This window comes from Melospiza melodia, chromosome 15 (assembly GCF_035770615.1).
Source record: "Melospiza melodia melodia isolate bMelMel2 chromosome 15, bMelMel2.pri, whole genome shotgun sequence".
Taxonomy (NCBI): domain Eukaryota; kingdom Metazoa; phylum Chordata; class Aves; order Passeriformes; family Passerellidae; genus Melospiza; species Melospiza melodia.
In genome coordinates this window covers 3,416,598-3,435,021 of record NC_086208.1, presented here as the reverse complement: position 1 = coordinate 3,435,021, position 18,424 = coordinate 3,416,598, and the positions used below count along the sequence as shown (strand labels likewise).

Here is an 18,424-nt window from a genome sequence, read left to right as displayed (position 1 = left end):
TGGAAATCTTTTCCCCTGGGAATCCCAACCCTTACACCGTTCCCGGCCAAACCCTGTAGAGGACACGGAGCCAGGAGGGATTGACCAACACAGTCCCAGATTTATTTGTCAAGGCACGAGGAACCCTCCAGATCCCGGATTTTAAAGGATTCAACCCAAGGAGCCCTCGGGGACTTCCCGCGCTCCAGGACAGCGGCACTCAGGGTGTCCCCACTTCCCCAACAGCGCTGGGGGAACCCAGAGTCCCCAGCCCCATGGGAATGATGAGCTGGGGATGTCCCCAGAGGTGTCCTCACAGCAGGACCTCACCCGGCCAGCGGGTGCCCCCTTACCAAAAACGCCCCGGGATCGTTCCCGGCGGGACAAACCCCGCCGGGATCCAGCGGATAAGGCCAGGATGAGTCCGGAGGGGCTCAGGGAGCGGGAAAAGGAGAGTGGGGAAGGGGCTCCCCCAGCCCCCCGTGCCCCAGCCGCCATTCCCGAGGCTCCGAGCTCAGGAAGGGCGGGAAAAGGAGAGTGGGGAAGGGCTCCCCCAGCCCCCCGTGATCCAGCCGCCATTCCCGAGGCTCCGGGCTTGGGAAGGGCAGGAAAGGCGCCCGGGGCAGCACCAGAGCAGGGAAAGGGGAATGTCCCCTTGGGATGGACGCACAGAGGGACATGGGGACACCGGGCAGATCCTCACCCGCCTTTCCCAGGAAGGACGGGAGGTGGGAACGGGAATGGGGTGGGGCAGGCGGCAGCTCCGGGGCACCCCGAGGGTGTCACCGCCCGGGGGTGTCACCACCCAGATGTGTCACCAGCTTGGAGGTGTCACTGCCCCACGGTTGTCACCAACCCAGGGGTGTCACTGCCTCGGGGATGTCACCGCTCCAGAGGTGTCACCAACCCAGGGGTGTCACTGCCTCGGGGATGTCACTGCTCCAGAGGTGTCACCGACCGGGGGTGTCGCAGCCCCAGGGTTGTCACCACCCCGGGGGTGTCACTGCCCAGAGGGGGTGTCACCAACCGGGGGGTGTCGCTGTGCCGGGGGTGTCACCACCCAGAGGTGTCACCGGCCTCAGGGTGTCACTGCCCAGGGGGTGTCACTGGCCTGGAGGTGTCACCACTCCAGGGGTGTCACTGCCTCGGGGACGTGGCTGCCCGGGGGTGTCACCGGCTTGGAGGTGTCACCGCTTCGGGGGTGTGGCCGCCCCGGAGTTGTCGCCGGCCTGGAGGTGTCACCATGCCAGGGGTGTCACCACCAAGAGGTGCCACTGCCCCGGGATGTCACCACTCCAGGGGTGTCACCGGCCTGGAAGTGTCACCACCCCGAGGTTGTCACCGCCCCGGGGGTGTCGCCGCTGGCTCGGGGACAGGCGGGCGGGGCTCCGGGGCTGCCGTCAATCGATCTCCTGCTCCCGACCTGGGCGGGGGAAAGGGAATTGAGGGGGAAAACATGGAACTGCCGGCACGGGGAAGCGAATTGATAAATCAACGGGTTAATGAACTAATGAATTCATAAATCAGTAATGAATTAATGGATTAACTGATTAGTGGATTAATGGATTAATAAATTATGAAATTAATAAATCAACGAATCAATGAATTGTTAAATGAATAAATTGATAAATTGATAAATTGATAAATTAATACATTAATGGATTATTGGGGCTGCAGCTTGGAAAACTCTGGATGCTTTTCCAGGTTGGGAAACTCTGGATCCTTTTCCAACACCAGCAATTCCCATCATCCCAGAAAATCCATAGAAACCCCAAAAAAACCCCAAATTCCTTCCAGGGTTGGGTGTGGGGAGGCTTTTCCCCATCCAGAATGGCCAGGAAAAGGAGGGATGAGGGATGCAGGAGCCACTGGATGCGAGGAAAAACTGGAAAAAACCGGGAAAAACTGGAAAAAACTGAGAAAAGGGGAAATGGGAAACCATGATCTGGGAAAAGCTGATGGAAAGCCCGTGGGAAAATGAAAATAGGGAGGGGAAAATACCCCTTGAAACCTGACAAATGTTTCCTATGCAAATTTTAGGGAGAAAATGGGAATTATCCCGGATTTGCCAGAAATATCCACTCACCCTCTCGGCTCTCCGTGTTTTCCAGCAGCTGCAGAGCTGAGAAAAGAGAAAAACATCTTGTGGTCAATCCCATCCCATTCCCAAAGGAAACAGCCCCAAAATCCCATTTTTTGGGGGGATAAACCCCAAAAGTGACCCCAATTCCCAATTTCCCTGCAGAATTCCCAGGGTTTGGTCCTGTGCCAGTGGATAAAGGGAATCCCCAGGAACACCACAGAGCTGCTGGATGCTGGAAAATTATGGGATTGGGAGGTTTAATTTGGGAATTCTGACATTTTATTAAGGAATTGGGAGGTTTTATTAAGGAATTTCGTCAATTTATTAAGGAATGGGGAGGGTTGATTTGGGAATTGGGAGGTTTTATTAAGGAATTGGGAGGTTTTATTACAGAATTCTGTCATTTCATTAAGGAAATGGGAGATTTTATTAAGGAATGGGGAGATTTTATTAAGGAATTTGGAGGTTTTATTCAGGAATTGGGAGGTTTTATTACAGAATTCTGTCATTTCATTAAGAAAATGGGAGATTTTATTAAGGAATGGGGAGATTTTATTAAGGAATTTGGAGGTTTTATTCAGGAATTAGGAGGTTTTATTAAGGAATTCTGTCATTTTATTAAGGAATTGGGAAGTTTTATTTGGGAATTTGGAGGCTTTATTCGGGAATTTGAAGGTTTTATTAAAGAATGGGGAGGCTTTATTTGGGAATTGGGAGATTTTATTAAGGAGTTGGGAGGTTTATTAAGGAACTGGGAGACTTTATTATGGAATTCTGTCATTTTATTAAGGAATTGGGAGGTTTGATTTGGGAATAGGGAGGTTTTATTATTGAATGGGGAGGTTTATTAAGGAATAGGGAGGTTTTATTTGGGAATGGGGAGGTTCATCCAGAATCAGGGGTGTCAGAAAATTGGGAATAGGGAAGGGGCCACCCCGAACCAGGATGGGGCACCCACCTGTCTTGGGCTCCTCCCCCTCCTCATCCCGCTCCTCTGGGCCTGGAAAACAAGGATCCCGAGGTGGGAACCCCATTCCTGGGATTCTGGGGGTGCCCCTTAGAGCATCCTGGCCTTTTCAGGGCACCACATTCCCAAAAATCCCAACGGGAAAAGCCCCAGCTCTGAGGGACAGCGGTGGGTTTGGCACAGCTAAAAACCACCTGGAGAGGAATCCCTGGATCCCCCAAAATCTGGGATACCCCAAACTGGGAGGATCTTCCCTCCCTCCAGCACCCACCAGGACCCCAGGAAGTTCCCATCCCGTGCTGCTGTTCCTGGGAGCAAAATCCATGGGAAAATCCATGGAAAAAATGTCATTCCCAAGGGAAACTGGGAGAAAAATCCAGGGAAAAAAGGTAATTCCAAAGGGAAACTGGGAGCAAATCCATTGGAAAAAGACATGGAAAAAAGGTCATTCCCAATAGAAACTGGGAGCAAAATCCATGGAAAAAAACATGGAAAAAGGCAATTCCTGAGGGAAACTGGGAGCAAAATCCATGGAAAAAAGGTAATTCCAAAGGGAAACTGGGAGCAAATCCATTGAAAAAAGACATGGAAAAAAGGTCATTCCCAATAGAAACTGGGAACAAAATCCATGAAAAAAGGCATTCCCAAGGGAAACTGGGAGCTAAATTAATGGGAAAAATCCATGATAAAAAGGTTATTTCCAAGAGAAACTGGGAGCAAATCTATGGAAAAAAGGCAATTCCTCAGGGAAACTGGGAGCAAAATCCATGGAAAAAAAACATGGAAAAAAGATCATTCCCAAGGGAAACTGGGAGCTAAATTAATGGGAAAAATCCATAATAAAAAGGTCATTTCCAAGAGAAACTGGGAGCAAATCTATGGAAAAAAGGCAATTCCTGAGGGAAACTGGGAGCAAAATCCATGGAAAAAAACGTGGAAAAAAGATCATTCCCAAGGGAAACTGGGAGCTAAATTAATGGGAAAAATCCATGATAAAAAGGTTATTTCCAAGAGAAACTGGGAGCAAATCTATGGAAAAAATGTCATTCTTGAGGGAAACTGGGGGCAAATCCATGGAAAAAAGGTGATTCCCAATAGAAACTGGGAGTGAATCCATGAAAAAACCCATGGAAAAAAGGTCATTCCCAAGAGAAACAGGGAGCAAAATCCATGGAAAAAAAACATGGAAAAAGGCAATTCCCAAGGGAAACTGGAAACAAAATCCATGGACAAAAACCCATGGTAAAAAGGTCATTCCTGAGGGTGGCAGAGCCATTCTGGGAGCTTTTTTGGGAACAAATCCCCTTTGGTGCAAACACCACCCCATAAAAATGTGGAATACGACCCAAAAGGGGAGAAGGCATCAGAGATGTGGTGGCCATGGGAAAAGGGGACACGCGTGGCAGTGCCACCCCCCTGGTGTCCCTCTGGTGCCATCTGTCCCCTTGCGGCCTTTCCCGGGATTCACCTGTGCGCTCCTCATCCTCCTGGCAGCTCTCCCGGATCTTCTGGTGGCACACGAAGGCCAGGACGCCCAGCAGGGCCACCACGCACACGGCCAGGGCCACTGTCACCCACAGGGCCACCGCCGGGAATGCCAGGGGCTGGCCTTGCGGGGAGGGACGGAAAAGGGCCTGGATCAGCACCCGGGAATGCCGGGGTGACCCCACAGCCAGGGTGATCCTATAGCCAGGGTGATCCCATAGTTAGGGTGACCCCACATCTGGAGTGATCCCATTTCCAGAGTGATCCCATAATTGGGGTGATCCCATATACCCAGGGTGATCCCACATCCAGGGTGATCCCACATCCAGGATGATCCCATATCCGGGGTGATCCCACATCCAGGATGATCCCATATCCAGAGTGATCCCACATCCAGGATGATCCCACATCCAGGATGATCCCATATCCAGGATGATCCCATATCCAGGGTAATCCCACATCCAGGGTGATCCCACATCCAGGATGATCCCATATCCAGGGTGATCCCACATCCAGGATGATCCCACATCCAGGATGATCCCACATCCAGGGTGATCCCACATCCAGGATGATCCCATATCCGGGGTGATCCCATATCCAGGATGATCCCACATCCAGGGTGATCCCACATCCAGGATGATCCCATATCTGGGGTGATCCCACATCCAGGATGATCCCATATCCAGGATGATCCCATATCCGGGGTGATCCCACATCCAGGATGATCCCACATCCAGGGTGATCCCATATCCGGGGTGATCCCATATCCAGGATGATCCCACATCCAGGGTGATCCCACATCCAGGATGACTCAGGGTGACCCTACATCCAGAGTGATCCCACATCCAAGGTGATCCCATATCCAGAGTGATCCCATATCCAGGATGGTTCAATATCGAGGATGACCCCATATCGGGGGTGATCCAACACCCAGGATACCCCAAACCCCAGGATGATCCAACATTTAGGGTGATCCCACCTCCAGGATGGCCCAGGGTAACCCCACATCCAAGGTGATCCCACAGCCAGGGTGACCCCACACTGAGGGTGACCCCACATCCAGGCTGGATCACAATCCAGCCCCAGGAGCTGCCTCCTGGGGGCATGGAATGTCACCTGCTGCCACCCCCTGCCATGGCAGTGCCACTTCCCCCTGTCCCAGGCTGCTCCAAGCCCTGTCCCACCTGGCCTGGGTTGGGGACAGGGATCCAAGGACAGCCACAGCACTCTGGGAATGCCAGCCCAGCCAGGAATCCCATGCTCTGGGTGGCTTTGGGTGCCAGTGCCACCTCACCCAGCCCTCCTGGCTGGACTGGGTGACACTGCCATTCCTCCAGCAGCTCTGGGTGCCAGTGCCACCTCACCCAGCCCTCCTCGGTGCCACCCAGTCACCTTCCCCAGCCCGGCTGGGTGGCTTTGGGTGACAGTGTCACCACGGCCACCTCCCCCAGTGTCTCCTGGGTGGCTCTGGATGCCAGTGTCACCTCCCCCAACCCCTCTGGGTGGCTTTGGCTGCCACTGTCACCTCCCCCAGCCCTTCCTAGCTGGCTCTGGGTGCCAGTGTCACCTCACCAGCCTCTGCTACCTGGCTTCGCATGGCACTGTCATCTCCCTGAGCCCCTCCTGGCTGGCTCTGTGTGGCAGTGCCACCTCCCCCCAGACCTCTTGGCAGACTCTGGGTGGCAGTGCCACATCTCCCAGCCCTCCTGGCTGGCTTTGCATGACACTGCCACCTCCCCAGCCCTCCTGGCAGGCTCTGGGTGGCAGTGCCATATCCCACAGCCCCTTCTGACTAGCTCTGAGTGCCAGTGACACCATGGCCACCTCCCCCAGCCCCTCCTGGCTGGTTCTGTGTGGCAGTGCCACCTCCCCAGCCCCTCCTAGCTAGTGGCCAGCTAGTGGCTGGTGTGTGGCCAGGAGCCACCCACTCCTGGCAGGCTCTGGGTGGCAGTGTCCCCTCCCCAGCCCCTCCTGGCAGTCTCTGTGTGCCAATGCCCCCTCCCCAGCCCCTCTGGCTGTCTGTGTGGCAGTGCCCCCTCCCCAGCTCTTGTGGCAGTCTCTGTGTGTCACTATCCCATCCCCAGCCCCTCCTGGCAGTCTCTGTGTGCCAATGCCCCCTCCCCAGCCCCTCTGGCAGTCTCTGTGTGGCAGTGCCACCTCCCCAGCCCCTCTGGCAGTCTCTGTGTGCCAATGTCCCATCCCCAGCCCTCGTGGCAGTCTCTGTGTGGCAGTGCCCCATCTCCAGCCCCTCGTGGCAGTCTCTGTGTGGCAGTGCCCCATCCCCAGCCCTTGTGGCAGTCTCTGTGTGCCAATGCCCCCTCCCCAGCCCCCCTGGCAGTCTCTGTGTGCCAATGCCCCCTCCCCAGCCCCTCTGGCAGTCTCTGTGTGCCAATGCCCCCTCCCCAGCCCTTGTGACAGTCTCTGTGTGCCAATGCCCCCTCCCCAGCCCTTGTGGCAGTCTCTGTGTGCCAATGCCCCCTCCCCAGCCCCCCTGGCAGTCTCTGTGTGCCAATGCCCCCTCCCCAGCCCTTGTGGCAGTCTCTGTGTGCCAATGCCCCCTCCCCAGCCCCTGTGGCAGTCTCTGTGTGTCACTATCCCCTCCCCAGCCCCCCTGGCAGTCTCTGTGTGGCAGTGCCCCATCCCCAGCCCTTGTGGCAGTCTCTGTGTGGCAGTGCCCCCTCCCCAGCCCTTGTGGCAGTCTCTGTGTGCCAATGTCCCCTCCCCAGCCCTTGTGGCAGTCTCTGTGTGGCAGTGCCCCCTCCCCAGCCCCTCTGGCAGTCTCTGTGTGTCACTATCCCCTCCCCAGCCCCCCTGGCAGTCTCTGTGTGGCAGTGCCCCATCCCCAGCCCCCCTGGCAGTCTCTGTGTGGCAGTGCCCCCTCCCCAGCCCCTCGTGGCAGTCTCTGTGTGGCAGTGCCCCATCCCCAGCCCTTGTGGCAGTCTCTGTGTGCCAGTGCCCCATCCCCAGCCCTTGTGGCAGTCTCTGTGTGGCAGTGCCCCATCCCCAGCCCCCCTGGCAGTCTCTGTGTGGCAGTGCCCCCCCCAGCCCTGGCTCACCCGTGATGGTGACCGAGGCGTGGCCGTGCTGGCGCAGCGCGGCGTTGAGCACCAGGCACGAGTAGGTGACGTTGGGCTCCACCAGCACGCGCAGGACGCTGCGCACCTCGAAGAGCCCCTCCTCGTTGGCCACCTGCCACGTGGTGACGTTGGCAGTCAGGTTGGCACCCTGGCTGTCCTGCCACAGCACGCTGGCCTCGGGGTAGCCGCGGGACGCGTGGCACGTCACCTCGGCCACGTCGCCCGGCTTCAGGTCCTTGCTGGGCTCCAGGTGCACGCTGGGCTTGGAGTAGGGAGCTGTGGGGACAGGGGGGACAGCAGTGAGGATTGGGAACAGGAGCGGGGCCAGCCAGGATTGGGATGGGATCTTGCAGCTGCCAGGACTGGGATCTGCCAGTGCCAAGTCCATCCTCGGCTGAGGGTCACTGCCAGCTGAGGTGCCCCACAGCCAGGAACCTCAGCAGGGCATGGATTGCACTGCCCAGGGAACATTTTGGGGATAAGGGGGGACTGATGTGAGGATTGGGATGGGGAGCTGGACCAGCCAGGATTGGGACAAGCTCTTCCAGCTGCTAAACCCATCCTCAGCTGAGGGTCACTGCTGGCCCCTTAGCTGAGAGTCTCAGCAGGGCACAGATCACGCTGCCCAGGGAATATTTTGGGGAGGTGCTGCAGGGGACAAGGAGGGACCAGAACAGGGATTGGGATGGGGAGCTGGACCAGCCAAGATTGGGATCTTGCAGCTGCCAGGATTGGGATCTTCCAGTGCCAAGCCCATCCTTGGCTGAGGGTCACTGCCAGCTGAGGTGCCCCACAGCCAGGAGCCTCAGCAGGGCATGGATTGCAGTGCCCAGGGAACATTTTGGGGAGGTGCTGCAGGGCACAAGGGGACACTGGCGTGAGGATTAGGATGGGGAGCTGGGCCAGCCAGGACTGGGATGAGCTCTTCCAGCTGCCAAACCCATCCTCAGTGGGTTGAGGTGGCCCCACAGCTGGGACCCTCAGCAGGCCACAGATCACACTGCCCAGGGAACCTTCTGGGGAGGTGCTGCAGGGGACAAGGAGGGACCAGAACAGGGATTGGGATGGGGAGCTGGACCAGCCAGGATTGGGATCATCCAGTGCCAAGCCCATCCTTGGCTGAGGGTCACCATCAGCTGAGGTGGTCCCAGAGCCAGGAGCCTCAGCAGGGCATGGATTGCAGTGCCCAGGGAACATTTTGGGGAGGTGCTGCAGGGCACAAGGGGACACTGGCGTGAGGATTAGGATGGGGAGCTGGGCCAGCCAGGACTGGGATGAGCTCTTCCAGCTGCCAAACCCATCCTCAGTGGGTTGAGGTGGCCCCACAGCTGGGACCCTCAGCAGGGCACAGATCACACTGCCCAGGGAACCTTCTGGGGAGGTGCTGCAGGGCACAAGGGGGGACCAGAACAGGGATTGGGATGGGGAGCTGGACCAGCCAGGATTGGGATCATCCAGTGCCAAGCCCATCCTTGGCTGAGGGTCATCATCAGTTGAGGTGGCCCCACACCCAGGAACCTCAGCAGGGCATGGATTGCACTGCCCAGGGAACATTTTGAGGATAAGGGGGGACTGATGTAGGATTGGGATGGGGAGCTGGACCAGCCAGGATTGGGACAAGCTCTTCCAGCTGCTAAACCCATCCTCAGCTGAGGGTCACTGCTGGCCCCTTAGCTGAGAGTCTCAGCAGGGCATGGATTGCACTGCCCAGGGAATATTTTGGGGAGGTGCTGCAGGGCACAAGGAGGCACCAGAACAGGGATTGGGATGGGGAGCTGGACCAGCCAAGATTGGGATCTTGCAGCTGCCAGGATTGGGATCTTCCAGTGCCAAGCCCATCCTTGGCTGAGGGTCACCATCAGTTGAGGTGGCCCCACATCCAGGAACCTCAGCAGGGCATGGATTGCACTGCCCAGGGAACATTTTGGGGATAAGGGGGGACTGATGTGAGGATTGGGATGGGGAGCTGGACCAGCCAGGATTGGGACAAGCTCTTCCAGCTGCTAAACCCATCCTCAGCTGAGGGTCACTGCTGGCCCCTTAGCTGAGAGTCTCAGCAGGGCACAGATCACGCTGCCCAGGGAATATTTTAGGGACAAGAGGGGACCCAAGTGAGGATTGAGATGGGGAGCTGGGCCAGCCCTGAGATGAAGCTAAACCCATTCTCAGCTGAGGGTCACTCCTGGCCGAGGTGGCTCCACAGCCAGAACCCTCAGCAGGGCATGGATCACACTGCCCAGGGAATATTCTGGGGAGGAGCTGTGGGGCACAAGGGGAGACCAGAGGGAGGATTGGGATGGGGAGCTGGGACAGCCACGATTGGGATCTTCCAGCTGCTAGACCCATGCTCAGCAGGCTGAGGCGGCTCCTCAGCCGGGAGCCTCAGCAGGGCATGGATCACACTGCCCAGGGGATATTTTGGGTAAAAGGGGGGACTGGAGCGAGGATTGGGATGGGAAGATGGGCCAGCCAGGATTGGGATATTGCAGCTGCCAGAATTGGGATCTTCCAGTGCCAAACCCATCCTCAGCCGAGGGTCACTGCTGGTCAAGGTGGCCCCTCAGCCATGAGCCTCAGCAGGGCAAGGATTGCACTGCCCAGGGAATATTTTGGGGAGGTGCTGCAGGGCACAAGGAGGCACCAGAACAGGGATTGGGATGGGGAGCTGGACCAGCCAAGATTGGGATCTTGCAGCTGCCAGGATTGGGATCTTCCAGTGCCAAGCCCATCCTTGGCTGAGGGTCACCATCAGCTGAGGTGGCCCCACAGCCAGGAGCCTCAGCAGGGCAAGGATTGCACTGCCCAGGGAATATTTTGGGGACAAGGAGGGGACTGGAGTGAGGATTGGGATGGGGAGCTGCACCAGCCAGGATTGGAATGGGCTCTTCCAGCTGCCAGGATTGGGATCTTCCAGCTGCCAAACCCATCCTCAGCTGAGGGTCACTGCTGGTCAAGGTGGCCCCTCAGCCATGAGCCTCAGCAGCGCAAGGATTGCACTGCCCAGGGAATATTTTGGGCACAAGGCGGGGACTGGAGCGAGGATTGGACTGGGATCTTCCAGCTGCCAGAACTGGGATCTTCCAGCTGCCAAACCCATCCTCAGCTGAGGGTCACCGCCAACTGAGGTGGCCTCACAGCCAGGAACCTCATCAAGGCACAGATCCCACCACCCGAAGACCATTTCGGGGTGGCACAACCACCACTGCCCACCTCCAGGGTCCCTCACCTGCCACCTGCAGCGCCACGGCGGCGCTGTCGTAGTCGCGCACGCGCACGAAGCAGGTGAAGCTGCCCTCGTCGGCGATGCGCACGCGGCGCAGCAGCAGCGACACGTTGCCCCGCTGCAGCTGGTCGTAGAAGAGCGCCGTGCGGTTGGCGTAGCCCTGGCCCTGGTCCTGCAGCCGGTCCTGGCCCCCGGAGAACTCGTGCACCAGGCGCTTGGTGTCCGTCAGCTGCCAGATGAGGCTGAGCTCGGCCACGCTGAAGTTGGCCTCGGGAGAGAAGGAGCACAGCAGGGTGGCGTCCTGGCCGAACAGGGCCACCACGGGCTCCTCGGGCACCTGGACCTCCATGGCGCCTGCGGGAGGGGATGGGGACACGCTGTGACAGCTGAGGGAGAACCGCCTGGGTTCTGCTCCTGGGTGGGGGCTGAGAAAATGGAGGGGTGCCCGTGGGAGGGACACGTGGGCAGGTGGTGTCTCAGGGCTGTCCCCAGCTGTGCCACCCTGATGGAAGGGGGGCAGCTCCACATCCAGCACCAAACTGGGGCACCTGCAGTAGCCAGGAGCTGCCATGGGCACCCAAACATGGATAACATCCAAGCAATGCTCATGGGAGGGACATGCAGGCAGGTGGCATCTCAGGACTGTCCCCAGCTGTGCCACCCTGATGGAAGGGGGGCAGCTCCACATCCAGCACCAAACTGGGGCACCTTCCACTGCCAGGAGCACCCAAACGTGGATAACACCCAAGTAAGTCCATGGGAGAGACACATGGACAAGTGGCATCTCAGGACTGTCCCCAGCTATGCCACCCTGATGGAAGGGGGACAGCTCCACATCCAGCACCAAACTGGGGCACCTTCAGTGGCCAGGAGCTGCCATGGGCACCCAAACATGGATAACATCCAAGCAATGCTCATGGGAGGGACATGCAGGCAGGTGGCATCTCAGGACTGTCCCCAGCTGTGCCACCCTGATGGAAGGGGGACAGCTCCACATCCAGCACCAAACTGGGGCACCTGCAGTGGCCAGGAGCTGCCAGGAGCGGCCATGGGCACGCAAACGTGGATAACACCAAAGCGATGCTCATGGGAGGGACACAATGGACAGGTGGCATCCCAGGATTGTCCCCAGCAATGCCACCCTGCTGGAAGGGGGACAATCCCAGACAAACCAGAGGCACCTTCAGCTGCCAGGAGCAGCCATGGGCACCCAAACATGGATAACATCCAAGCAATGCCTATAGGAGGGACATGCAGGCAGGTGGCATCTCAGGACTGTCCCCAGCAATGCCACCCTGATGGAAGGGGGACAGTCCCAGACAAACCAGAGGCACCTTCAGCTGCCAGGAGCTGCCATGGGCACCCAAACAAGGATAACACTCAAGCAATGCCCATGGGAGGGACACATGGACAGGTGGCATCTCAGGACTGTCCCCAGCAATGTCACCCTGCAGGAAGGGGGACAGTCCCACATCCAGCACCAGACTGGGGCACCTTCAGCTGCCAGGAGCAGCCATGGGCACCCAAACCTGCTCGGGGGCACAGAGCCCGGATTGTCCCCATGGGGACAGGATGGCTGGTGGCAGTGCTGGGGACACGGTCCCCAGGGGGAGCCAGCCCTGGCCAGGCTGGCAGCGCTAGGTGGCACCAGTGCTCCAGCACGCTGCCAGCTGGGGTGGCACAGCACAATTCCAGCTCATCCCAGTGCCATGGCATGATTCCAGCGCCATCCCAGTGCCTGGCACAATTCCAGCACCATCCCAGTGCCTGGCACAATTCCACCCCTATCCCAGTGCCATGGCACGATTCCAGCTCATCCCAGTGCCCTGGAATGATTCCAGCCCCATCCCAGTGCCTGGCACGATTCCAGCGCCATCCCAGTGCCTGGCACGATTCCAGCACCATCCCAGTGCCTGGCACAATTCCAGCCCCATCCCAGTGCCTGGCATGATTCCAGCCCCATCCCAGTGCCTGGCACAATTCCAGCCCCATCCCAATGCCTGGCATGATTCCAGTGACATCCCAGTGCCCTGGCACAATTCCAGCCCCATCCCAGTGCCATGGCACAATTCCAGCCCCATCCCAATAACAAGGGAAGGGATAACAATGAACACCAGGAGCCAGCCTGGCTGGAACTGTGGTGGCACTGCCAGCTGCTCCCCTGGGAACAGGGATCCGCCAGGACTGAGTGACCCCGTGTTGGAAGGAGCTGTGCCCTGCCAGGGGGTGCCACCCGAGGCTGTCACCCCACGGAGCACCAATCCAGGAGAGAAACAGCCGGTGGGAGATGCCAGCTCGGGGCACGGCTCTGTCGGGACAGGGGTGGCACTGGGGACATCTCTCGTGAGGTGGTGCCACCAGCCCCACTCACCTGCCAGGCCGAGTGCCAGGATGAGCAGCGGGATGGGCATCCTTGGCACGGGAAAAGCCGGGATGAGGGAGCAGGAGCGGGAATCCTGGTGGGGAGGATCCTCTCTGGGAACCAGGAGCTGGGGGAAAACACAAGGAAAGGCTGGGACGGTGCTGGGATGGAGGGACAGAGCGAGGGAAGGGAACAGGCTGGGCATCCCATGGCATTCCCAGGCATCCCATGGCATTCCCAGGGATCCCACAGCATTCCCAGGGATCCCACGGCATTCCCAGGGATCCCATGGCATTCCCAGGGATCCCATGGCATTCCCAGGGATCCCACAGCATTCCCAGGGATCCCACGGCATTCCCATGGATCCCACAGCATTCCCAGGGATCCCACAGCATTCCCAGGGATCCCATGGCATTCCCATGGATCCCACAGCATTCCCATGGATCCCATGGCATTCTCAGGGATCCCATGGCATTCCCATGGATCCCACAGCATTCCCAGGGATCCCATGGCATTCCCATGGATCCCATGGCATTCTCGGGGATCCCACGGCATTCTCAGGGATCCCACAGCATTCCCAGGGATCCCATGGCATTCCCATGGATCCCACGGCATTCCCAGGGATCCCACAGCATTCTCATGGATCCCACTGCATTCCCAGGGATCCCGCAGCATTCCCAGGGATCCCATGGCATTCCCATGGATCCCGCAGCATTCCCAGGGATCCCATGGCATTCCCATGGATCCCACAGCATTCCCAGGGATCCCACAGCATTCTCAGGGATCCCATGGCATTCTCAGGGGTCCCACACCAGCCATTCCCAGGGATCCCATGGCATTCCCAAGGATCTCACAGCATTCCCAGTGATCCCACATCAGCCATTCCCAGGGATCCCACAGCATTCTCAGGGATCCCACAGCATTCCCAGAGATCCCACACCAGCCATTCCCACAGATCCCACTGCAGCCATTCCCAGGGATCCCAGGACAGCCATTCCTGGGGATTCCACTGCAGCCATTCCCAGGGATCCTGGGGATCCCACACCAACCATTCCTGGGGAGCACCACCCCATCAGACACCACAGGAAGGGGTTCAGCTTCAGCCTGGCACAGCCAGAGGGACTGCTGCATTCCCAGCACCAACAGAGCTGGTGAGTTGGCAGCAGCAGCTGCGCTCCAGGGAAGCCATGAGCCCCTTCCCTTCCCTTCCCTTCCCTTCCCTTCCCTTCCCTTCCCTTCCCTTCCCTTCCCTTCCCTTCCCTTCCCTTCCCTTCCCTTCCCTTCCCTTCCCTTCCCTTCCCTTCCCTTCCCTTCCCTTCCCTTCCCTTCCCTTCCCTTCCCTTCCCTTCCCTTCCCTTCCCTTCCCTTCCCTTCCCTTCCCTTCCCCAGCTGTTCCTGCATTGCCCCAGTCCTGCGCTCCAAGAGGAGCTCCCGGGGCCGGGATTTCGCTCCAAGCCCGACGGGAGCAGCTCCAAGGGACGGGGCTGCGGATTCCCGGCAGCTCCGGGGCAGCGAGGCTCAGCCCTGCCCGCAGGGAGGCAGGAAAGCTCCGGGATGGGTGCCAGGAGCAGGGGAAGGTGAGGGCAGAGTGCCCGGCCCCGCTGGATTCCCGAGGAGCCGCAGCGTGACCCGGCTGCTCCCGCCGCAGGAACCAGCTCCGGGCAGCCACTGTGTGCCCTCCCTGTCACCTCCCTGTGTCCCACTGTGTCCCCTCCCTGTCACCTCCCCGGGCCATCCCTGGCTCCTACTGTGTCCCCTCCCTGTCACTTCCCTGTGTCCCACTGTGTCCCCTCCCTGTGTCCCACTGTGTCCCCTCCCTGTCACCTCCCTGTGTCCCACTGTGTCCCCTCCCTGTGTCCCACTGTGTCCCCTCCCTGTCACCTCCCCGGGCCATCCCTGGCTCCTACTGTGTCCCCTCCCTGTCACCTCCCTGTGTCCCACTGTGTCCCCTCCCCGGGCCATGCCAGCCCATCCCAGGGTCCCGCTGTGCCTGTGCCTGTGGGGTCACAGCACTGCCACATCTGTAGGGTCACAGCACTGTCCCTCCCTGGGCCATCCCATCCCAGGGTCCCCCTGTATCCTGTCCCAGTACATCCCAGTGTCCCGCTGTGTCCCCTCCCGGTGCCATCCCATCCCAGGGTCCCGCTGCATCCTGTCCCTGTGCCCTCTCTGTCCCCTGCCATCCCAGGGTCCCACTCGATCCCCTCTCTGTCCCATCCCATCCCAGGGTCCCGTTGTGTCCCCTCCATGTCCCCTCTCTGTCCCATCCCATCCCATCCCATCCCATGCCAGGGTCCCGCTGTGTCCCCTCCATGTCCTCTTTCTGTCCCATCCCATCCCATCCCATCCCATCCCATCCCATCCCATCCCATCCCATCCCATCCCATCCCATCCCAGGGTCCCGCTGTGTCCCCTCCCTGTCCCAGCCCATGCCAGGGTCCCTGTCCGGAGCCCCTGGCACTGGCACCACCACCCCTGTGGGGTTGTGGCACTGCCACCTCTGTGGCTCCCACGGGGAAACTGAGGCACGAGGGGAAACTGAGGCACAAAGAGGGAAAAAGGTCCAGGGAATGGGGGAAACTGGGGCACAGGGAATGGGGGAAACTGAGGCACAAAGACGAAACAGAGGTATGGGGGGAAACTGAGGTATTGGGGGAAACTGAGGCCCATTTCTACCCCAAGATCTCTAAGAATGCTTCCCCTCTCCTTCCCTCCCGAGCACGATGGAAAACGACCAATCCAGGATTTTTCCCACCCTCTGTCCCAAACTCTTCCCAACCAAACCAATCCCAGACAGCTGTGAAGGAGGGAAAGGGCGATGGGGGAAGAGGGAAACCCTGACTCATCCCCCTTGGAACCCTCCCCTTTTCCTGGGGACATAACAAATCCTCTCTTCCCTACAGTTCCTGCCAGGGTGGCTCAGGAAGGTGACACCCGTGTCCCCAGCCCTCCTCCTGCTGCCACCACCGTGCTGTGACTCAGTTTCCCCAAGACCTCAAGTGGGGATAGAAGGAATCCCACAAAAACTTCCCTCCAGAAAGCCAAGGGATAACTAAATCCCCCAGAACCACACCTCACCCATTCCCTGGTTTTTTATAATCCCTAATTATCCCCCAGGTCCAGGGAGAAGTCCTGGCCTCCCACTGACCATTTGCAATTTGTTAACCCTTTCAGTGCTTCGATCCTCCCCCGGGTGAGAGAAAGGAACAAGATGTTAAAGAACAACATGAAGTCACCAAAAAGGATGAAAAAGAAGTCCCAGATGGGAGGGATGAGGACGTGCCTTAATTTTAGGATTAAAATCCTCTTGTAAACTGTGGAGAAAAGATTCTTTTTCCTTATCACACATGAAACTATGGGGAGATGAAGGGTTCAAATTAATATTGAGAAAAGGCCTCCATACTAAAGTAAGCAGAAGTTTAAGCAGAGAAAAAGAAAAGAGTGATGAGACCCTGTGGCCCCCAGGAAGAAAATCTCTGTTCCCAGAGATGAAGATAATTTTAGATAGATAATGAGAACTTTTACCTTTAAACATCTTCAAAACAATGCCCCATAAGTGAGCACAACCCATAAACAAGCTGTGGGAAGGCTTGTAGGAAATAAGAGGGGCTTCAGGATAACAAATAATAATTTTGAGATAATAAATTTCCCCGGGCAGCTGCTATTTGTAAAAGAGCCACTAGAGAACTCGCAAAAAAGTCTCCATAACATCAACAAGGAAGACTTCTCTCCCTAAGTGAACTAAAGAAAGATCATTTTAGAAGCAGAAAACTAAATAAAAATGTAATTTTTGGGGTGCCTGGGTCAGTCCCCCCTGTCCCTCTCCTCGAGCCAAGAGCCAGCCTCTGCTCAGGACTATTTTTAGGTCCTGCTCAAGTTGTGGGCGTGCAGCAGCAATGCCTCACGTGGGACTGTGGGGATGGGGTGTGGAAAGATGGGACACAGCCCCCAAATCCCATCAGGAGTTTGGGGTGGGGTGTTGGGGGCTAGGAAGGGATGAGGATTCAGGGTGACACCTGGCAGGAGGAAGGGAAGAGGATTTGGGGTGATACTGGGAGGAGAAAGGGATTTGGGGTGATAGTGGGAGGAGGAAGGGATGAAGATTTGGGGTACAATACATGACAGGAGGAAGGGACACGGATTTGGGGTGCAATACTGGGAAGGAAGAAGGGATTTGGGGTGATACTGGGAAGGAAGAAGGGATTTGGGGTGATACTGGGAAGGAGGAAGGGATGAAGAGTTGGGGTGCAATACGTGACAGAAGGAAGGGACAAAGATTTGGGGTGCAATACTGGGAAGGAGGAAGGGATGAGGATTTAGGGTGTGATACCAGGAGGGAGGAATGGATGAGGATCTGGGGTGCAATACTTGACAGAAGGAACGACAAGGATTTGGGGTGATCCTTGCCGGGAGGAAGGGATTGGAACTCGGGGTGATCCTTGCCGGGAGGAAGGGATTGGAACTCGGGGTGATCCTTGCGGGGAGGAAGGGACAAGGACTCGGGTTGATCCTTGCCGGGAGGAAGGGATTGCGACTCGGGATGCCCCAGCGGGCCGGAGCAAGGCTGGGCGGGCTCTCCCTTGTCTCGGCGAGGGAAAAGGGGAACGAGCGCTTCCTCCCGGCACCGCCTTCAGCCCCGCATACCCAAGAGAGCGCTTCCAGCGGGATTCCCGAGCATCCCGGGGTGCCACCCACCCCTGCCTGCGCCTCGGGGACCAGGGGGACCCCCGCAGCCCCCCAACCCCCGCGGGGCTCCCCGAACCGCCCGGGGGAGCCCCATTCATTCCTCCCTCCCTCCTTCCTTCCCTCCCTCCCTCCTTTCTCCCCCGTCCGCCCGGAACCCCGCCCGGAGCCGAGCGCGGCCCGCGGGAGGGACAGCGGAGCGGGGCGTCCCCGCGGCTCCCCCGGGCTGGGCCGGCCCCGCTGCGGCCGCCCCGGGCCCCCCCGAGCCCCCCGGAGCCCCCGCACTCACCGGGGCCGCGGCGGAGACAGCGCGGGCGGCGGGCGGCGGCCCCGGCTCGATTGGCTGCGAGCGCTTCCTGCCGGGAACGGGCGGGAGGAGCCTGGAGCGGGACACCGAGCCAGGGACTGGGGAGCCGGGAATGGGACACCGAGCCAGGGATTGGGGAGCCGGGAGAGGGACACGGAGCCAGGGATTGGGGAAACGGGAATGGGACACCGAGCCAGGGATTGGGGAGCTGGGAATGGGACACCGAGCCAGGGATTGGGGAGCCTGGAGCGGGACACC

At 58.6% G+C, this 18,424-nt stretch overlaps 1 protein-coding gene across 7 annotated transcripts; it reads right to left on the bottom strand.

The window, feature by feature from the left end:
* Positions 1 to 233: 233 nt before the first annotated feature.
* CD276 (CD276 molecule) lies at positions 234 to 18,214 on the bottom strand. 7 transcript variants are annotated; one of them, XM_063169406.1, is made up of 8 exons: positions 18,149 to 18,214; positions 13,186 to 13,303; positions 10,818 to 11,168; positions 7,571 to 7,867; positions 4,498 to 4,638; positions 3,021 to 3,062; positions 2,066 to 2,101; positions 234 to 1,402 (listed from the first exon to the last, which is right to left on the bottom strand). In XM_063169406.1, the coding sequence occupies exons 2-8, from the start codon at positions 13,223 to 13,225 to the stop codon at positions 1,380 to 1,382; spliced, it is 930 nt and encodes a 309-aa protein (XP_063025476.1). In that variant the 5' UTR covers positions 13,226 to 13,303; positions 18,149 to 18,214; the 3' UTR covers positions 234 to 1,379. The 7 variants fall into 7 exon arrangements, 6 of the variants coding, with proteins under 6 accessions (XP_063025476.1, XP_063025472.1, XP_063025470.1 ...); XM_063169402.1 differs by lacking the exon at positions 18,149 to 18,214 and having other exon boundaries at positions 7,571 to 7,703; positions 7,800 to 7,867; positions 13,186 to 13,622; XM_063169400.1 differs by lacking the exon at positions 18,149 to 18,214 and having other exon boundaries at positions 13,186 to 13,622.
* Between the last annotated feature and the right edge of the window lie 210 nt (positions 18,215 to 18,424).